The sequence below is a fragment of the Pristiophorus japonicus genome, chromosome 1 (assembly GCF_044704955.1).
Source record: "Pristiophorus japonicus isolate sPriJap1 chromosome 1, sPriJap1.hap1, whole genome shotgun sequence".
Lineage (NCBI taxonomy): Eukaryota > Metazoa > Chordata > Chondrichthyes > Pristiophoridae > Pristiophorus > Pristiophorus japonicus.
Genome location: NC_091977.1, coordinates 221,756,509 through 221,775,039, shown reverse-complemented (window position 1 = coordinate 221,775,039; position 18,531 = coordinate 221,756,509). Strand labels below are relative to the sequence as shown.

The 18,531-nt window shown below is 43.5% G+C and overlaps 1 protein-coding gene across 1 annotated transcript in view; it reads right to left on the bottom strand.

The window, feature by feature from the left end:
• LOC139260670 (RNA exonuclease 1 homolog) overlaps window positions 1–18,531 on the bottom strand; it is an 89,961-nt gene that overhangs the window by 34,195 nt on the left and 37,235 nt on the right. The window contains exons 9-13 of the mRNA XM_070877030.1: window positions 15,171–15,284; window positions 11,799–11,872; window positions 10,145–10,252; window positions 1,607–1,722; window positions 982–1,120 (exon numbers count right to left, since the gene is read on the bottom strand). Coding sequence (XP_070733131.1) covers window positions 982–1,120; window positions 1,607–1,722; window positions 10,145–10,252; window positions 11,799–11,872; window positions 15,171–15,284 — 551 coding nt within the window. The remainder of the gene's footprint in view (window positions 1–981; window positions 1,121–1,606; window positions 1,723–10,144; window positions 10,253–11,798; window positions 11,873–15,170; window positions 15,285–18,531) is intronic.

Here is an 18,531-nt window from a genome sequence, read left to right as displayed (position 1 = left end):
GTCCGTACGGAGTGCACACGGACCCGGGAAGGCAGCGCAAAAGCCGGTTTTCAGCGCACAATGCGCATGTGCTGAAAACCGGCTTTTCCGATTGGTCAAGCTGGAGCTTAACAGATCCTCCGCATCGCCACATCCAGGACATTCGTATGGGTAAATGCCCAGCGGATGTCCTGAAAACTCCTGCGCCTGATAAAAGCAGGGGCATAGCCTACTTTTACAGGCTTAAGAGTTTTAAAATATACAAAAACAGGCTCATTTTATTATTACAAACCCTCCCCACTACGGAAAGTTTATTTTAAACCATAATTTTAAAACCTTAAAAAAATCGGTATATATATTTTTTGTATAATACATTAATCACGTTAATTTTAAATAAATAAAAATGTGTATTTTTTCTGTTTTTTAAATTAGTGTTTTGGGTGTTAGGTAGGTTTTCTCAATCATAATAATAGGAACTCCAACACAGAGTTCCCATTATTATGAATGAGAAAATACTTTACCTGGATTGGCTGCCCAGAGTCAGACATCCCGATGTGCACGTGCTGCGACACGCAGTCAGTGAAGGCCTCACGACCGGGATCGCTCGTGGGCACAGCAGGTTTAAGTAAGCGCGCTTCTTTTTTTTTAAACTTTTAACTGACCGAGATTTCTAGGCCATTAAGAATTTGATCTGTTGGAGCAAAGCCTAAAGCATTTCTGAAAACTGTGCTGGAACTTTAAGTTTATCTCCTCTTCAATCCAGGATTACAGCAGATGGTTGGCTTCAGATTCAGAAAGATGCTTTAAATCATATTCTAAATGCTCACAAGCAACATTAAAGCTCTGTCTACCCCCAGTGGAAAGGAAACTAGTTTAGGCACATTTCAGAAAGCTCTTAAAAATTCAGCGACATTGAACACAAAAACTAAAATTAGTATTTTATACAAAACTTAAGTTCTTCGATTTCACTGCAATTGAAAGACACTCTAAATGCTGCCTTACCTTTAGCGCAAGCAAGTCTTTGTCCAAACTATGGCCAATCAAAATGGTGTCGGCACTGAAGGTGGTCAGCAACGCTGCCTGAACTTCACAGAGAGTTGTTTTTGCATTCATTATGTCCTCCTGAGTCACACCAGAAAACCTACAAATTGGAAGTTTATAGTTTTCTATCTGATCAGTTTTGAAGAACCAGTCTTGTTAACGGATTGGAGTTGGTGTTTTTTTTTTAAAAAGCAGGATGTTATTTCATGCAATGTGGCCTGGGGGAAGTGCAGGATTGGATGAGCTTTCCTTTGTACATTGCCAAAATTTTAAGTGTAGTTCATTTTTTTTTTTAAATAAATGGATTTATAATTTCATTGCACATTACTGAGGAAATTTCCCCATGGGTGACTTGTATTAATATAATAAACATTTAAAATATTACTACAATACATGATTTCTATTCATTTCGTTTTTGAAAATATAATTTATATTTGTAGTCAGCTCAATTCTTTGGGCATACTTTTGGGACCAGTGTTGACAATTTAAAAAAAAAATTAAAACCACTTCTGGTTGTAGGTTTGGATGTTTGTCATTTAGCCTCTTAAAATATGCATATAAATGATGTACACAAATTATTTCTTACCTGGTGTTGTAATCAATTACTTCATTATCTGGTTTAACAAACACATCATAAACCACTTCAAGATTGGCACTGATCACACTTACACGAGCGAGTTCCCCACCTTGCTTGGTGTAGCACTGGAACAGGGAAAGGGATAGATTCAGCATTTACAGGCAAGAGACCAGAGTTCACCCATCATTTCTGTTCAGTTTAATCCAATTCTAACCTTACCCAACAAATACAGGCATTACATTTTCCAGCAGGAATCACCATGTAGCGAGTGCAGTTCAAAGGCACCGAGTCCAACAATAGCACCCCAACTGCTGCCCTACTTGAAGCCAGACCAGGAATGGCAGCTGGTCTGTAGGGCTCAGTATATTGAGCATCACCTTTACTCACTGACCCATAGGTGGAAGATAGGTTCAAAGACCAGGCCCTCAAAACTGCCACCAAGCTCATGGTCTACAGGGCTGTAGTAGTACCCACCCTCCTGTGTGGCTCAGAGACATGGACCATGTACAGTAGACATCATCATCATCATCGGCAGACCCGCGGAATTGAGGAAGACTTGCTTCCACTCTTAAAATGAGTCCTTAGGTGGCTGAGCAGTCCAATACGAGAACCACAATCCGTTACAGGTAGTCGTTGAGAGAAAGGGTAGGTGGAACAGGTTTGCTGCACACACTTAGGGCGGTCTTTGGCCAAGTGGAGGAAGTGCATCCGGGAGGGCGCTGAGCACCTCGAGTCTCATCGCCGAGAGCATGCAGCAATCAAGCGCAGGCAGCTGAAAGAGCGTGCAGCAAACCTGTCCCACCCTCCCTTACCCTCAACGACTATCTGTCCCACCTGTGACAGGGACTGTGACTCTCATATTGGACTGTTCAGCCACCTAAGGACTCACTTTAAGAGTGGAAGCAAGTCTTCCTCGATTACGAGGGACTGCCTATGATGATGAGGTGGAGCTTCCATCAAATTAAAAATAATTCTCTTTCATCTCTTAAAATTTGACAATATGGAAATTAGTACATATACCACTGTGGGTGATGTGTATGCATGTGTCTATATACTTTATCTGGCTAGTCCAGATCCAGTGTCTTTCAGGCTACTGAAAATGAAGCCTCTGAATCAACTACTGGGAGGTCTCGGACAACAGTTATTTATGCTCCTGCCACTTGGCTTTGGAATCAGCTCCATGGCTCATGGACATAAACCTAGACTGACACGATGCAATACTGAGCATGTTGCATTGTCAAAGGTGTTATTAGAGAATTTACAGCACAGAAATAGGCCATTCGGCCCAACTGGTCCATGCCCCACATAAGTCTCCTCCCACCTCTCCATCTCACCCAGCCAGCATATCCTTCTATTCCTTTCTCCCTCATGTAGCTTCCCCTTAAAGGCATCTATGCTATACACCACAACTACTCCTTGTGGTAGCGACTACTCTCTGGGTAAAGAAGTTTCTCCTGAATTTACTATTGGATTTTGTAGTGACGATCATATATTCATGGCCCCTAGTTTTGGTCTTTAGTTTCTAGACAAAAGAGCCCTCTCTCATCTTTTGGATGAGAAGTTAAACCAAGATCCCATGGCAATTTTTCTTTTTGAAGAGCAGTGAATTCTTCTGGTGTCCTGGCCAACATTCATGCCTCATCCAACATCAACAAAACCGATTAACTGGTCATTCATCTTGCCACTGTTCATGGGACCTTGTTGTGTACAAGCCGGCTGCCATGTTACCCAATCGTGACTGTACTTCAAAATTCATCCATTAAACGTGACGTGCATTGGGATGCCCCGAGGATACGATTAACATTTTTATATAAATACAAGTTTGTTCTTTTTTTTGGAGGACTTCCATTCGAATGTTTTCCTGCACTACAAATAGTAACATTAAGCTGCAACAGGAACCAAACATGAAGTAGCAAAGCTATTGTAGACTTCTCATTTTAAATGGGGATTAATGGCTTTTTGGGGGGCAGGGGATGGAAGGACTGAGATCAATTTCTTAAAATGACAGCCTTCCTTTTATCTACATAATGTATGATCTGCACCTGAAGCACATTTAATGAGCCAAGTTGATGCTTAGCAAGAATGCATGTACCAAATTTAGATACAACTCCGATTGTTTTCAGATAAGATGTAAAACCAAGGTCCCCGTTTGCCTTTTCAGTTGGACACAATATCCCATGGCACTATTCAAAGAGCAGGGGAGTTCACTCCAGTGTCCTGGCCAATATTTAACCTTCAACCAGCATCACTAAACCAGATTATCTGGTCATTATCTCATTGCTGTTTGTGAGATCTTGCTGTGCACAACTGGCTGCTGCATTTCCTACATTACAACAGTAACTACTCTTCAAAAAGTACTTAATCGGCTGTAAAACACTTTTGGATGTTCTAAGGTTGTGAATGGTGCTATTGAAATGCAAGTCTTTCTTTTCTTTCCTTTAAAGCTGAACCACATATTCTAACATTAACTTTAGTTTTGCACCTTAAATCAAGATCAACCATGTTTGCAGCAATTACAAGTATATAGTGCAGGTCATATTAAAAGAAAAATTCATATAGTGCCCTTTAAGAGACAAAAATGCCCCAAGTCACCTCACAAAAGCTATAGAGGGTGGAAAAATAATACCTAGCCAAAGACGAAATTAGGAGGTGTGACAAAAAGCTTGGTCAAAAAGGTGGATTTTAAGTTAGGTCTTACCGGAGCAGAGGGGTGAAGAGCCAGTTCAGGAAGGGACTTCCAAAATGTGGGGCAGCTGAAAGCAGGGCTGCCAATGGTGGAGCGAAGGGAGTCAGGGAGGGATGCACAAGAGGCCAGAAATCAGAGAAAGCAAGGGGGATGTTAAAAGTGCTGTAGGAGGTTAGAGAAAGGGAGGGGAGATGTATATTTGTAAATGAGACACTGGGTGGGGAGGCAGAGAAACAGGAGTCAACATAGGTCAGCGAGTACTAGGGTGGTGAACAGGGTTTGGTGTGGGATAGAATACAGGCAGCAGAGCTTTGGATGAATTTAGAAGCAACAAAGGCATGCACAAGGGTTTCAGCAGCAGAGGGACAGAGTTTGGGGGTGGGGAAAGAGTTAGATGTTGTCAGAGTTAGACAGTCTTTGTGATCGAGAGGATATGAACACAAGAACATAAGAAATAGGAGCAGGAGTAGGCCATACGGCCCCTCGAACCTGCTCCGCCATTTAAGACGATCATGGCTGATCTGATAATGGACTCAGGTCCATTTCCCTGCCCACTCCCATAACCCCTTTTTCCCTTATCCATTTAAGAAACTGTCTATTTCTGTCTTAAATTGGCTCAGGCTCAAACATGACACCCAAGTGGCAAACAAACTGTTTCAGTCCAAGACGGTGGCCAGGGAGGGGGATATGGAACTTGTAGCAAGGGTATGGAGTCCTGGTGGGAGGCAAAAGCAATGGCTTCAGTTTTACCAATATTTAATCACAAGTGAGTAGCCCAGGTATAAAAGGCCCGCCATCTTGTAATGTAATCACTTTGGGCCCTAATAAAGTAGAGCCAGGTTTGTACCTGTTCGGAGTTTGCAGTATTCAGTATATTGTGTTATTACATACACAACATTTGGCGACGAGGTAACGAGAACCTTCGCATGCAAAAATGAGCATAATTGGAATTCTGGAGCGATTCGTGGAGGGAGAAGATTGGGCAGACTTTGTAGCCCACTTGAACCAGTAGATCGTGGCCAACAAAAATGGAGAAAGAGGCAGACGCAAAGGCAGTTTGGCACTGGGCGGTCCTCCTCACGGTTTGCGGTCCAAAAATCTATGGACTCAAAGAATCTCCTCTCGCTCTTATGTCCAACGGACAAGGACTATGAAACATTCTGTTCTCTTGTATGTGACCACCTCAAACCAGATGAAGGCATCATCATCTCAAGATATCGATTCTATACGCACTTTCATTCTGAGGGCCAAGATGTAATGGAATTCGTTGCTGACCTAAGACGTCTAACTGGACTGTGTAAGTTCGAAACTGCACTGGCAGACATGCTGTGGGACTTTTGTAATTGGCATCAACCACGAGGTGATCCTGCGTAAGCTACTGGTGGCGGAGACGCTGGATTTGAGCAAGGCCATCACGATTGCCCAATCATGCAATACGGACAAAAGCTTAAAGCAGATATCATTGAAAAATCGGAACTCGGCAAGTATTGTAAACAAGATAGTATCATCGTTTGGCAGAGCTGCATATGGCAGGGCCTACCCGACTACGTACGTGAAACCTGTGGCTGCTCAAAGTCCACCAAAAGGAATGAAACCGATATCATCGTGTTGGCGTTGTGGGGGAAATTATCTGCATCATCAGTGTTGGTTTAAACAGTATATTTGTAAAGGCTGTTCGAGAGTGGGGCATCTCCAGCGCATGTGTCCGCAACTGAGCAAGCGTGCTGCGACATACCACGTGGAGGATGACGACCAGTCTAGCGCGGATCCGGATATGCAATTCGAGATATCTGAGGAGGAAGTGTATGGACTGTATTCATTCCTAACAAAGAGCCAACCAATAATGATTAATGTAAAACTTAATAGTGTGCCGGTATCGATGGAATCGGATACGGGTGTGAGTCAATCAACAATGAGCCAGAGGACATTTGACAGGTTGTGGGCTACTAAGGCTGTGAGGCCTAAGCTGAGTCCAGTCAATGCTAAGTTGCATACATACACTAAAGAACTCATAACGGTGATTGGCAGTGCAATCAAGGTGTCGTATGATGGTGCGCTTCACGATTTACCATTATGGATTGTTCCAGGCACTTGTCCAATGCTGTTCGGCAGGAACTGGTTAGAAAAAAACAAATGGAACTGGAACGAAATCAAAGCGTTGTTGTCAGAGGATGATACTCCATGTGCTCAAGTTCTGAGCAAGTTCCCCTCGCTGTTTGAACCAGGCACAGCAATTTCACGGGAGCCAAGGTGCAGATCCACGTGGACTCAGATGAAAGACCCATCCATCATAAAGCTCGAGCAGTTCCGTACATGATGAGGGAGGAAGTCAAAATCGAACTGGACAGACTCCAGCGTGAAGGGATCATATCACCAGTCGAATTTAACGAATGGGCCAGCCCCATTGTTCCCGTGTTGAAAAGTGATGGCACTGTCAGGATTTGTGGAGACTACAAGGTTACGACCGAGTTTTGAAACAGGATCAATACCCATTACCAAAGGCTGTTTGACCTGTTTGCAATGCTAGCCAGGGGAAAGCCATTCACAAAACTAAGCGGACGTCGGCCTACATGACACAGGAGCTGGTCGACACGTCGAAGAAACTTACGTGTATTAACACTCAAAGGACTGTTCATCTACAACAGATGCCCTTTTGGAATTCGCTCGGCTGCAGCCATATTTCAGAGGAACATGGAGAGTTTACTGAAGTCCGTCCCCAGAACCGTCGTGTTCCAAGATGACATACTGGTCACAGGTCGTGACTCCGCCGAACATCCGAACAACCTGGAAGAGGTTCTACATCGTCTGGACAAAGTGGGACTCAGACTGAAACGCTCGAAGTTCGTCTTCAGGGCACCGGAAATCGAATTCCTGGGGAGGAAAATTGCTGCTGACGGTATCAGGCCTACGAACTCAAAAACTAAGGCCATCAAAAATGCACCCAAGCCTCAGAATGTGATGGAGCTGCATTCGCTCCTTGGTCTACTCAACTACTTTGGTAATTTCTTACCTAGATTGAGCACCTTATTAGAGCCACTGTACATGTTGCTAAGAAAAGGCGACAACTGGGTTTGGGGTGCGTCTCAAGCTAGAGCTTTTGAGAAAGCTACTAATCCGCTTTGCTCTAACAAGCTGCTGGTACATTATGATCCGTGTAAGCATCTAGTATTGGTCTGTGATGCTTTATCATATGGAGTTGGTTGTGTGCTCCAACAAGCTAATGAGTCGGGCAAATTACAACCTGTTGCATATGCTTCAAAAGGTTTGTCAAAAGCAGAAAGAGCCTATAGCATGGTAGAGAAAGAAGCACTAGCTTGTGTGCATGGGGTTAAAAAGATGCATCAGTACCTGTTTGGTCTTCGGTTTGAACTGGAAACAGATCACAGGCCACTCATTTCATTGTTTTCAGAAAATAAAGATATCAAGACCAATGCATTGTCCCACATCCAGAGGTGGGCACTGACATTATCTGCCTATGATTATGTCATTCTCCATAGACCAGGCACTGAAAATTGTGCCGATGCCCACACCGGAGGTGAAAATGCCACAACCGGCAGACCTACTGTTAGTCATGGATGCTTTTAAAAGTGAAGGAACCCCTGTCACGGCCCAACAAGTTAAGACCTGGATCAGCCAGGACCCGATATTATCAGTTATGAAATGTTGTATCCTAAGTGGTGATTGGTCTCCATACCCAAGCAAATATGTGAGGAGACCAAACCTTGAATTTGTCGCAAAGACAAACTATCCATTCAATCAGATTCTATACTGTGGGGTAATCATGTTGTTATGCCCAAGAAAGGCAGAGAGAAATTTGTGCATGATCTACATAGCATGCATCCCAGTATTGTCATGATGAAAGCCATTGCCAGGTCTAATGTATGGTGGCCTGGAATTGACTCTGATCTGGAATCATGTGTGCATCAGTGCAACACTTGCATGCAGCTCAGTAAAGCACCAGCGGAATCGCCACTGAGTCTGTGGTCGTGGCCATCTAAACCATGACCCAGGATCCACATTGACTTAACAGGTCACTTCCTGGGAAAGATCATCTTAGTTGTGGTGGATGCTTATTCCAAGTGGATAGAGTGTACAATCATGTCATCCAGCACATCCACAGCTACCATTGAGAGCCTTCGTGTGATGTTTGCTACGCATGGTCTGCCTGACATCATTATAAGCGACAATGGATCTTGCTTCACCATTATGGCGTTTCAAGAGTTCATGAAACTCAATGGTATCAAACACGAGGTCAGCACCATTCAAACCCGTATCCAATGGACAAGTAGAGCATGCGGTCCAAACCATCAAGCAGAGTATGAAACGTGTAACTCAAGGTTCACTGCAAACTCGCTTGTCATGCATATTGCTTAGTTACAGGACAAGACCCCACATGCTTACCAGGGTCTCCCCTGCTGAACTATTGATGGAGAGGCCTCAAGACCAGGCTCTCTCTTGTCCACCCTGACTTGAATAATCGTGTTGAATACAGATGTCAAAGTCAGCAAGGGTATCATGATCGCACTGCTGTGTCACGCGACATTTCTATCAATGGTCCTGTGTATGTACTGAATTATGGTCAAGGTCCCAAATGGATCACCGGTACTGTTACAGCCAAGGAGGGTAACAGAGTGTTTATCGTTAAGCTCAAGAATGTGCAGACATGTAGGAAACATGTCGATCAGATAAAGCTGCGGCACACGGACGAACTGGAACAGTCTGAGGAAGACACAGTCACTGACCAACCAACTTACCCTCAGTCATCAGAGGACTCTGCTGTCAATGAATCTGGAATTTCAATCACTGATATGGTTAATGAATCTGGACTTTCAATCCCTGATGTGGTCATTGCCACTCCCATCAGATCGGCTACCCGGCCCCAGTCATAACAGACTCAGGACATTCGCCCAAGGCTGGAGTTGAACTGAAACGTTCAACTCGGGAGCGGAAAGCTCTGGACCGTCTCAATTTGTAAAAAGACCGTTACTAATATCTTAAAGGGGGATATTGTCATGTATGTATGCTTGGATTTACTAGCCACTAGGTGGCGCCACTGTCGGGGGTCATTGGGCTGTGTGCGCATATGCGCGGCCCAGGTATAAAAGGCCAGCCATCTTGTAATGTAATCACTTTGGGCCTGAATAAAGTAGAGCCAGGTTTGTACCAGTTCGGAGTTTACAGTATTCAGTCTATTGAGTTATTGCATAAACAGAAATTGAAACGCAAAAGACTGGATGTTGAACAAGCAATCAAACCGTACGAGGCAGTGGAAGAGTTGAGAAAAGTGGAGGAGAGGTAGAACTGGGCATCAGTGTACATGTGGAAGCACAGCCCTTGTCTATGGATGATGTCTTCAAGGGGCAGCATGTCAATGAGGTTGTGGGTGGGGGCCAGGATAGTTCCTTGAGGGACTCCAAAGATGATGCTGGGGTGGGAAGAGAAGCTATTGGTAGAACTGCTCTAGCTACACTCAGATAGGCAAAATTGTAAGAGAGGCACCGAGACAGAGAAAGGAGGCGAGGCATTGGTGGAGGATAATGTGATGGGCCATTCCAAAATCTGCAGAGAAGACAAGGAAGAATAATTCACTCCGGTCAGAGTCAGAGAATGTTGTTTATGACTTTGGTTAGGACTGTTTTGGTGTTGTGGGGAAAGATGGGCATGAATCTGGGAAGTGGCAAGTTGAGGCACTCTAGTGGAGAGAGAGGTTGGAGATCTAGATTAAAGATCTAGATTACTGTCAGGCCTGCATTGCAATTACGTTGCCATAGTAAACATTACCAAGGGCAACTTTAGTGTTTGAACAACCTAAAATAGAGCTACTTTATACTGGTTTTTATGGCTTCACCACTTTGACTTACGATTTCAGAGTTTACTGCATAGACACCAGGATTGCCATCAAGAGGAAGCAGTTTAAGGGAAGTCTTCATAAACCCATTAAGGTTTTCTTTTCGATTGTAGACATGTAGCTACACAAAGGACATTTAGGTGATAATTAATACCAAACATTCATAAAGTCCATTACACAAAAACAAACACTCCATCATACATCGTGCTTTAGTCAAAGACTCACCGAGAAATACAAATGAGATTAGATTGAATGAATGAAGCTATTCCAGCAACCTAGTTATCCTAGACAAAGAGTTTGTGCTGATTCTCTGGTTATTCAACATCAATATATTAAAGCATTTGAATGAATAAACTTCTCTATCTTTCTTCAATAGCAATGCCACAAAGATGAAGGTAGAATCTCATGGTCTAATGGTTAAAGGCAATAGGTGACCGGGACTTGGTGTGAGTTCGGCTAATAGCAGCAAGGTTTTGGATGAGCTCAACTTTATGGAGGGTGGAAGATGGGAGGCCAGCCAGAAGAGCAGTGGAATAGGCGAGTCTAGCGGTAACAAAAGCATGGATGAGGGCTTCAGCAACAATGGGCTGAGACAGGGACGACAACAAGCAATGTTACACAGGTGGAAGTACACAGAAGGTCTTTGTGGTGGAGAGGATATGGGGTCAGAAGCTTAGCTCAGGATCAAACAGGGTGCCGAGATTGCAAAAAGTCTGCTTTACCCAGAGACAGTGGCCAGAGAGAGGGATAGAATCGATGGGTAGTGAATGGAGTATTTGGCAGGGGACAAAGACAATGGGGCTGAAATTCAGGGTCCGGATAAGGCCCGTTACCACTGTTTTGCGGCGGCATCGAGTGGCCGCCATTACCCAAATTCAGCTCGGGGATTTATCGGCCTGTCCCCACTTCCGCCCCGCTGCTGCCGACCACTGTAAGCGCGTCATAAAAGCATGCACCACTGCTATCCCGCATCTCCATTTCAATCCGCCCCAAATTTGCTGAAAAAAAATCCACGAGCTGCTGAACGGTGTCCCCGACAGCTTTTTCTGTCAGTGCACCTTGTCTGCTCTTTCTCTGCCCTGCCAGTGTGACAGCCATTAAAGGCGAGGGCCAAATGCCACGGCCGCCATCTTATTTTTCTTGCCGGCCGCCTTCCATGTTGGCTGGACGATTGCTGCCCGCTGGTCCAGCCGAAACCTTCCCTGGTGGCCTCGTGGCCGAAGCTAAAAAATCCCCAATTCTCTCCCTTTTAAAAATTTCTAAGTCCTGAAAATCGATTGGAGGGGCCACCTCATCACTCCCAGTGGAAAAACCAGGTAAAAAAGTCATAGGTGCATCAACTTTCTGCCGTGGCTGAATTTCGACCCCAATGGTTTTGGTCTTCCCAATGTTTCATTGGAGGGGATTTTGGTTCACCCAAGACTGGATATCGGGCAAGCAGTCTGATAACAGAGGCAGTGGAGAGGTTGAGAGAGGTGTTGGTGAGGTAGAGCTGGGTGTCATCAGTCCACATTTCCCAATGAAATCTCAACAGTCGTCTTCAAAATTAATTTCTGGATTGCTCAGAGATAACAAATTCATAAGATTTCTTAACATGGTCTTCTGAAAAGAGAAATCCTACCCCAATCCAACTTGTTATTTACATTTTCCATGAATTGTATTTATACCTTCGCAACCTGACATCCAACAGATCCCAGAGATCCTTCACAGCATCCATATCGAGTTTCCCATCCACCAGGTACTGGAATTAAACAGCATAAATTACAGCGTCTTGTATATATTTTAAATAAGATCACACTAAACAGCTATTTGGTGAATTCTGTACTTGAGCAACGACAGCTGGAGAATGGAAGGGTTGTTTCAGCCAGCATCGAAGCACTTGGTTCAATACAAGAACATCTTGGGAGAATGTGGTTGAGTACCAAATCAGAGGAATGAAATTGAAGGCGAAATTTAGAGGCAACTTAGAGGTTTATTGTACTGTAGTCGTTGTAATGGTAGAGGACTTTATCATAAGGTAAGACTGCAATAAGGACAGTTTGTGGTCAAAATGGAAGGTGTTCTTGGAATGCTTTCTGGACAGTTTTACAACTACAAGTATTTATATAGCCCCTCTAATGTAGCAAAACGTCCCAACGCACTTCACAGGAGCTTTATAAAGTAAAATCTGACAAGCCACATAGAGATATTAGAGCAGATGACCAAGAGATTCATTAAATTAAAGAGCATCTTAAAAGGAGGAAAGAGAGATAGAGGGACAGAGAGGTTTAGGAAGGGAATTCCAAAGCTTAAGATCTTGGCAGCTGAAGGCACAGTCACCAATGGTTGAATTAAAAGAGCGCAGATATCTCAGAGTTGTGGGGCTGGAGGAGATAGTTTACCTTTGTCGCAGTCACAAACCACGGGCTGGATTTTCGGCTCTTTTGGTACTCTGTTTGCCCCCCTCTGCGGGCCGCTAATTAATGTGTTTGGGCGTTACGCCGTGCGTCTAGGTTTTAGCGCCCAGCCGGTAAATTTAGCTCATGGTTTTCGGTGGCACAAAAACTTACAGCCTCGCACTCCAGTGACGTCAATCGTCGTGCAACACTCCGCTTGCACTCCGGATGCAAAATTCCGCCCTTACGCCTCATTTAACGCCCGCCCTAGGAAACGTCTGAAAAACAAGCCATTCCCAGGGTGCAACAGGCAGTATTGACAGCATTTTTAATTGGAAGGATGAGGATCCCACATCGCAGGTCACATTGACTGCAACGGTTGTGCACATCATGCTGCGTGAAGCTCCGACTTACAAACGGCACTTTTATCTGCCTTTACAGTGCCCTTACAAGGTGAGTGAGAACATTTAACGGGGGCATTAATAGTTCGCCAGTGTATCATGCTCCATGCTATTGCCAGGCATCATCAAGCTAGAAGGTGGTCTCTTGGCCACGTCGGACCATGGATGAGGGGAGGCCGAAGGCATCTGGGAAGGACAGATTACCCAGAGTTCACAGGCACCAACCAATGCTCATACTTACTTCTTTCTGATGATCAGTTCCTATGTACTGGAGGGTAGCTAATGTAACACCACTTTTTAAAAAGGGAGGGAGAGAGAAAGCGGTTATTATAGGCCGGTTAGCCTGACATCAGTAGTGGGGAAAATTTTGGAATCAATTATTAAAGATGAAATAGCAGCGCATTTTGAAATCAGTGACAGGATCGGTCCAAATCAGCATGGATTTATGAAGGGGAAATCATGCTTGACAAATCTTCTGGAATTTTTTGAGGATGTAACTAGTAGAGTGGATAAGGGAGAACCAGTGGATGTGGTGCATTCGACAAGGTCCCACACAAGAGATTGGTGTTCAAAATCAAAGCACATGGTATTGGGAGTAATGTACTGACATGGATAGAAAACTGGTTGGCAGACAGGAAGCAGACAGTCAGGATAAATGGGTCCTTTTCAGAATGGCAGGCAGTGACTAGTGGAGTGCTGCAGGGCTCAGTGCTGGGACCGCAGCTCTTTACAATATATATCAATGATTTGGATGAAGGAATTGAGTGTAATATCTACAAGTGTGCAGATGACACTAAACTGGGTGGCATTGAGCTGTGAAGGGGACGTTAGGAGGCTGCAGGGTGACTTGGACAGGTTAGGTGAGTGGGCAAATGCATGGCAGATGCAGTATAATGTGGATAAGTGTGAAGTTATCCACTTTGGGGGCAAAAACGCGAAGACAGAATATTATCTGAATGGCGGCAGATTAGGAAAAGGGGAGGTTCAACGAGACCTGGGTGTCATGGTACATCAGTCATTCAAAGTTGGCATGCAGGTACAGCAGGCGGTGAAGAAGGCAAATGGTATGTTGGCCTTCATAGTTAGGGGATTTGAATATAGGAGCAGGGAAGTCTTATTGCAGTTGTACAGGGCCTTGGTGAGGTCTCACCTGGAATATTGTGTTCAGTTTTGGTTTCCTAATCTGAGGAAGGATGTTCTTGCTATTGAGGGAGTGCAGCGAAGGTTCACCAGACTGATTCCCGGGATGGCAGGACTGACATATGAGGAGAGACTGGATCAACTGGGCCTTTATTCACTGGAGTTTAGAAGGATGAGAGGGGATCTCATAGAAACACATAAGATTCTGACGGAATGGGACAGGTTAGATGCGGGTAAAATGTTCCTGATATTGGGGAAGCCCAGAGCCAGGGGTCACAGTCTAAAGATAAGGGGCAAGCCGTTTAGGATCGAGATGAGGAGAAACTTCTTCACTGAGAATTGTGAACCTGTGGCATTCTCTACCACAGAAAGTTGTTGAGGCCAGTCCGTTAGATATATTCAAAAGGGAGTTAGATGTGGCCCTTACGGCTAAAGGGATCAAGGGGTATGGAGAGAAAGCAGGAATGCGGTACTGAAGTTGCATGATCAGCCATGATCATATTGAATGGTGGTGCAGGCTCGAAGGGCTGAATGGTCTACTCTTGCACCTACTTTCTATGTTTCTATGAATTCTTTTTTTTTTTATTTTAAATTAATTAATTTATTTTTTTAAATCTCAAAATTTGCTACCGGCAGGAATGAGACTCCATGGTTTAATCTGGTCTCTTTCTGGGCCGGAGAGATTGAATGGCGTAGCAGGAACAGATGTGTCCTTATGCTGTTAAGTACCAGCCTTAACTTTGTGGCGAGTTTAATGGGTAATTAATGCACAAATGCAGCAATTTCATGAAACTCATGGGGAGGTTGCGGGCGAGCTGCCATTTTCGTGAGACTATTGGCAGAACGGCGTAAATCGACCAGCAACTTGTGGCGATTCCCAATTCATGGGGGATCTCTCCCTCGCCACAAGTTGATGGACAATTTACACATTATTAACTGTGAGTGCTATTAAACCCACTGTTATTTGGCAGCAAAATCTGGGCCACTATGTTCTTTATGTACTGCGTGTGATTTATCATATACCAAAATCTTGCATGCAGAATGGAGGGTTTTTTTTCATTTAAAAATGGATCATTTTTAGTATGCAGTTCATATACATAATGTATTTTCACACAACATTCACCTTGACGTGTAATTACTCTCCCCCAGTGGTGGTTGCATTCTTCCTTGGAGATGTAATTTCCTTCAGGCGTTACAGAAAACGATGTCCCACAATGACAGCAAACACGGATCAAAGCTTAAATGATACAAAAATTACAACTGGAACCTTGTGCACAAAGCCTTGCTTAAACTAGGACACAACTTACGCAGTATCAAAGATCAAAATCAGTCATGGTTGCAGAACTATGTTTCAACTCAAATGTCAACCATCCCAGAATAGAAATCATTCAAATGAGTCATTTGAAACAAAATGCATGGACTAAAGGGTATTACAGGGCAAACCAATCCTGCGGTGGGGCAATGGTAAAATAACAACCGTTTCCCAACTGACACCCGTGTTAGAAATGACGCAGTCAGTTCATGCCTGGTCAGTCGATGCCAGCTGTCAATCGGAGGAGCAAGGATTGGCATCATTCCCAGTCAGGAATGTTGATCCTAAACCTCTAGCCTACTTAAAATTTCATCCATGCATTACATTGTATATTAATATGACTGGAGTTTCAAAAGGTTAAAGTTGACACTGCAACAAAAGAATGACCTCGTACGTGGAATTCTAAAAGCACATTGCTAGAAATACAGAAAATAGACAAATCAACATTTACACCAACAAAACTCACCCTGTGTTAGACATATTCATCTTCTCTTTTCAGATGTTGCCTGACCATATGAGCAATTTTGTGTTTCTATTTTAGATTTCCATCATTTGCATAGTTTTCTTCAGTTTGCAGTGCTACATGTAATTTGGAATTAGGATGGCTCCTGCATTTGTTGCTGATCCAAGCCAGGACTATCTGTGTTTATACAATATATAACTGGAGCCTCCAATATTAGCTATCAAGTACAGAACTAACATGGAGCGTTTAAAGCGCTAATCTGACCAAGGGGTCGAATCACAAGTTTACTGCCAGGGTACCTTTATTGAAAAGTTCAATGGCTGAGCCACTTGGATTAATGATTCATAATCACTCACAGCTCTTTGTTGTTCATTATTATACCGTTAATATTTCACAAAGTGAATCTCTCTGTTTTTATACCATCAGCAGCTATCCTGCTCTGCTCATGAAGATATGGCAAAGGCGATTTGAAGTTCATTGCACCCTCAGTAACCTGACATCTCCCGCTAGAGAGGACAGACATACCCATCTCCAAACATTACCAGTGTAGAAGTTGAAGATGGGTCATCTTGATCCTCCTTTCCATCCCTCAGGGACATACATGGAAACACTCCTGTACATACCTGCAGATTCTACAGCACATAGGACTGCTGATGATCATTGTGACAGTTGCTCCCACTTCACTGGCACAAAGACATTGGCTGAAATAATTCAAAGGCAGCCTAAACTCTGTTGTTGTTGTTGCTGCAGACGTTTAATGAGGAACATAAGAGTTCTATAATTTACCTACTGAGAATTATCGACACCTGAAACCACAATCTAACTGGGAGGAAACGAGAGATCATATCACAAAAATCCAAATAACTCTCGTACTGTTGACATTGGCCCAGAAATCCCCGTTTCTTCTTCCCGCAGGCGTTCGACTAAAAGTAAGAGAAAAGATACGCACCTACCTTTTGGTCGAATGCCCGCCAGAGATCCCGGACTCGAGGCCTCCTCTTCTTGCACAACGGAGTGGGTTCACGTTGGGACGTCCGCAGGAGTCATGTGGACCTGGACACCCAATCAAGGTAAAGTATTTTCTCATTCATAGTAATAGGAGTCTCAGCAATAGGAGTCTCGTAAATCCGAAACTCCAATTGCTATGAATGAGAAACACCCCCAAACACCTAAACACTACATAAAACATTTTTTTAAACTCACATAAAGACACTATAGAAATTAAAGTTGATAAAGGTTTTTTTTTTAAATTGCCACTTTTTAAAAAGTTTTAATTATGGCTAAAAAAATAAATGTAGCGTAATGGGCATGGATTTTTTTTTTTTTAAAAGAGTTTTGAGGACATTTGCTGGGCAAGATATGGGTAAATACCACAATCTTGCCCTGGCAAATGTCCTCGCTCCCAAGATACAGAGGATCTGTCAAGCCAGAAACTTGACAGATCGGAAAAGCTGGTTTTCAGCACATGCGCATTGCGCCACTGAAAACCGGCTTTTCCGATGCCTTCCTGGGTCCGTAGAAACTTCATACGGACCCGGGGAAGCCGTGATTTCTGGGCCATTATTTGAGGTTTATCGAGAAGTAAACTGGGAAATTTTGTTTCTAGTACAGAACAGACACTTGCAAGACAAGTGCATCACGTTGTCAACTTCTAATGAGCCGGCACGGGCCCGACGGGCCGAATGACCTCCTTCTGTGCTGTAACCATTCTATGATTCATCTTTTTCACATGCCACGCTTGAAGACATCCTTGCAAATGTCTTTGGTACATTAACATTGAGTTTCCACTTTCGGTGATCTGGGTGCAAATTGTGCTAGTTTTGAGAAGTGTTTTTTTTTTAAATCCCTCAAGTTTCTACTCAAACTCATTTGCATATCACCAAACATAAAATCTTCCATGAACTAGCACAATCGGACAGCATTTTAGAATGTAATTTTTAAAGATTTGCATTAAAAAATATTCCTGGATGTATTTAAGAGTGGTAACTAGGTGCAATTTTATTGAGAAAATCAGTTTCTTAGTAAATTAAAAAATATATTTATAAGCTTTTAAAATGTGCCAATTAGTGTCCTTGCACCTTTAAAAAAAAAAGCTCAATTTGCACAAACGGGCGTAATTAATGGAAAGTCGTCATGGTGATTAATTCGATTGGTGGCGTTGTCAGTTTTGAGTGTGAGGCTGGCTTTCAGTGCAATTTTTTTTTAAACCAGTACAAAAGATCATGAAAACTATTTGTGCTGGATGTAATTTGCGCTTTGAAATTCCTCGATCATTTGGCTAATTTTAGGCTAATTTGCCTGAAAAAACCAGCGCAATTTAGCAGAAACTCCTGCCCCAAATGTTTGCAGAGTGAAATGCAGGAAATTACACTGGGGCAGAAATAGCGGCCTCCCCAGGTCCGTACGAAGTGTACACAGACCCGGGAAGGCATCGGAAAAGCCGGTTTTCAGCGCGCAATGCTCGACAGATCCGCCGCATCTACACATCCAGGAAATTCACATGGGCAAGATTGCGGTATTTACCCAGATCTTGCCCAGCGGATGCCCGGAAAACTCTTGCACCTGATAAAAGCAGGTGCATAGCCTACTTTTAGTCATAAGTTTTAAAATACACAAAAAAATAAAATAAAATTTACCACCACATTTTATTGTTAAAAACCCTCCCCACTACGGTAAGTTTATTTAAAACAGTAATTTTAAAAACTTTTA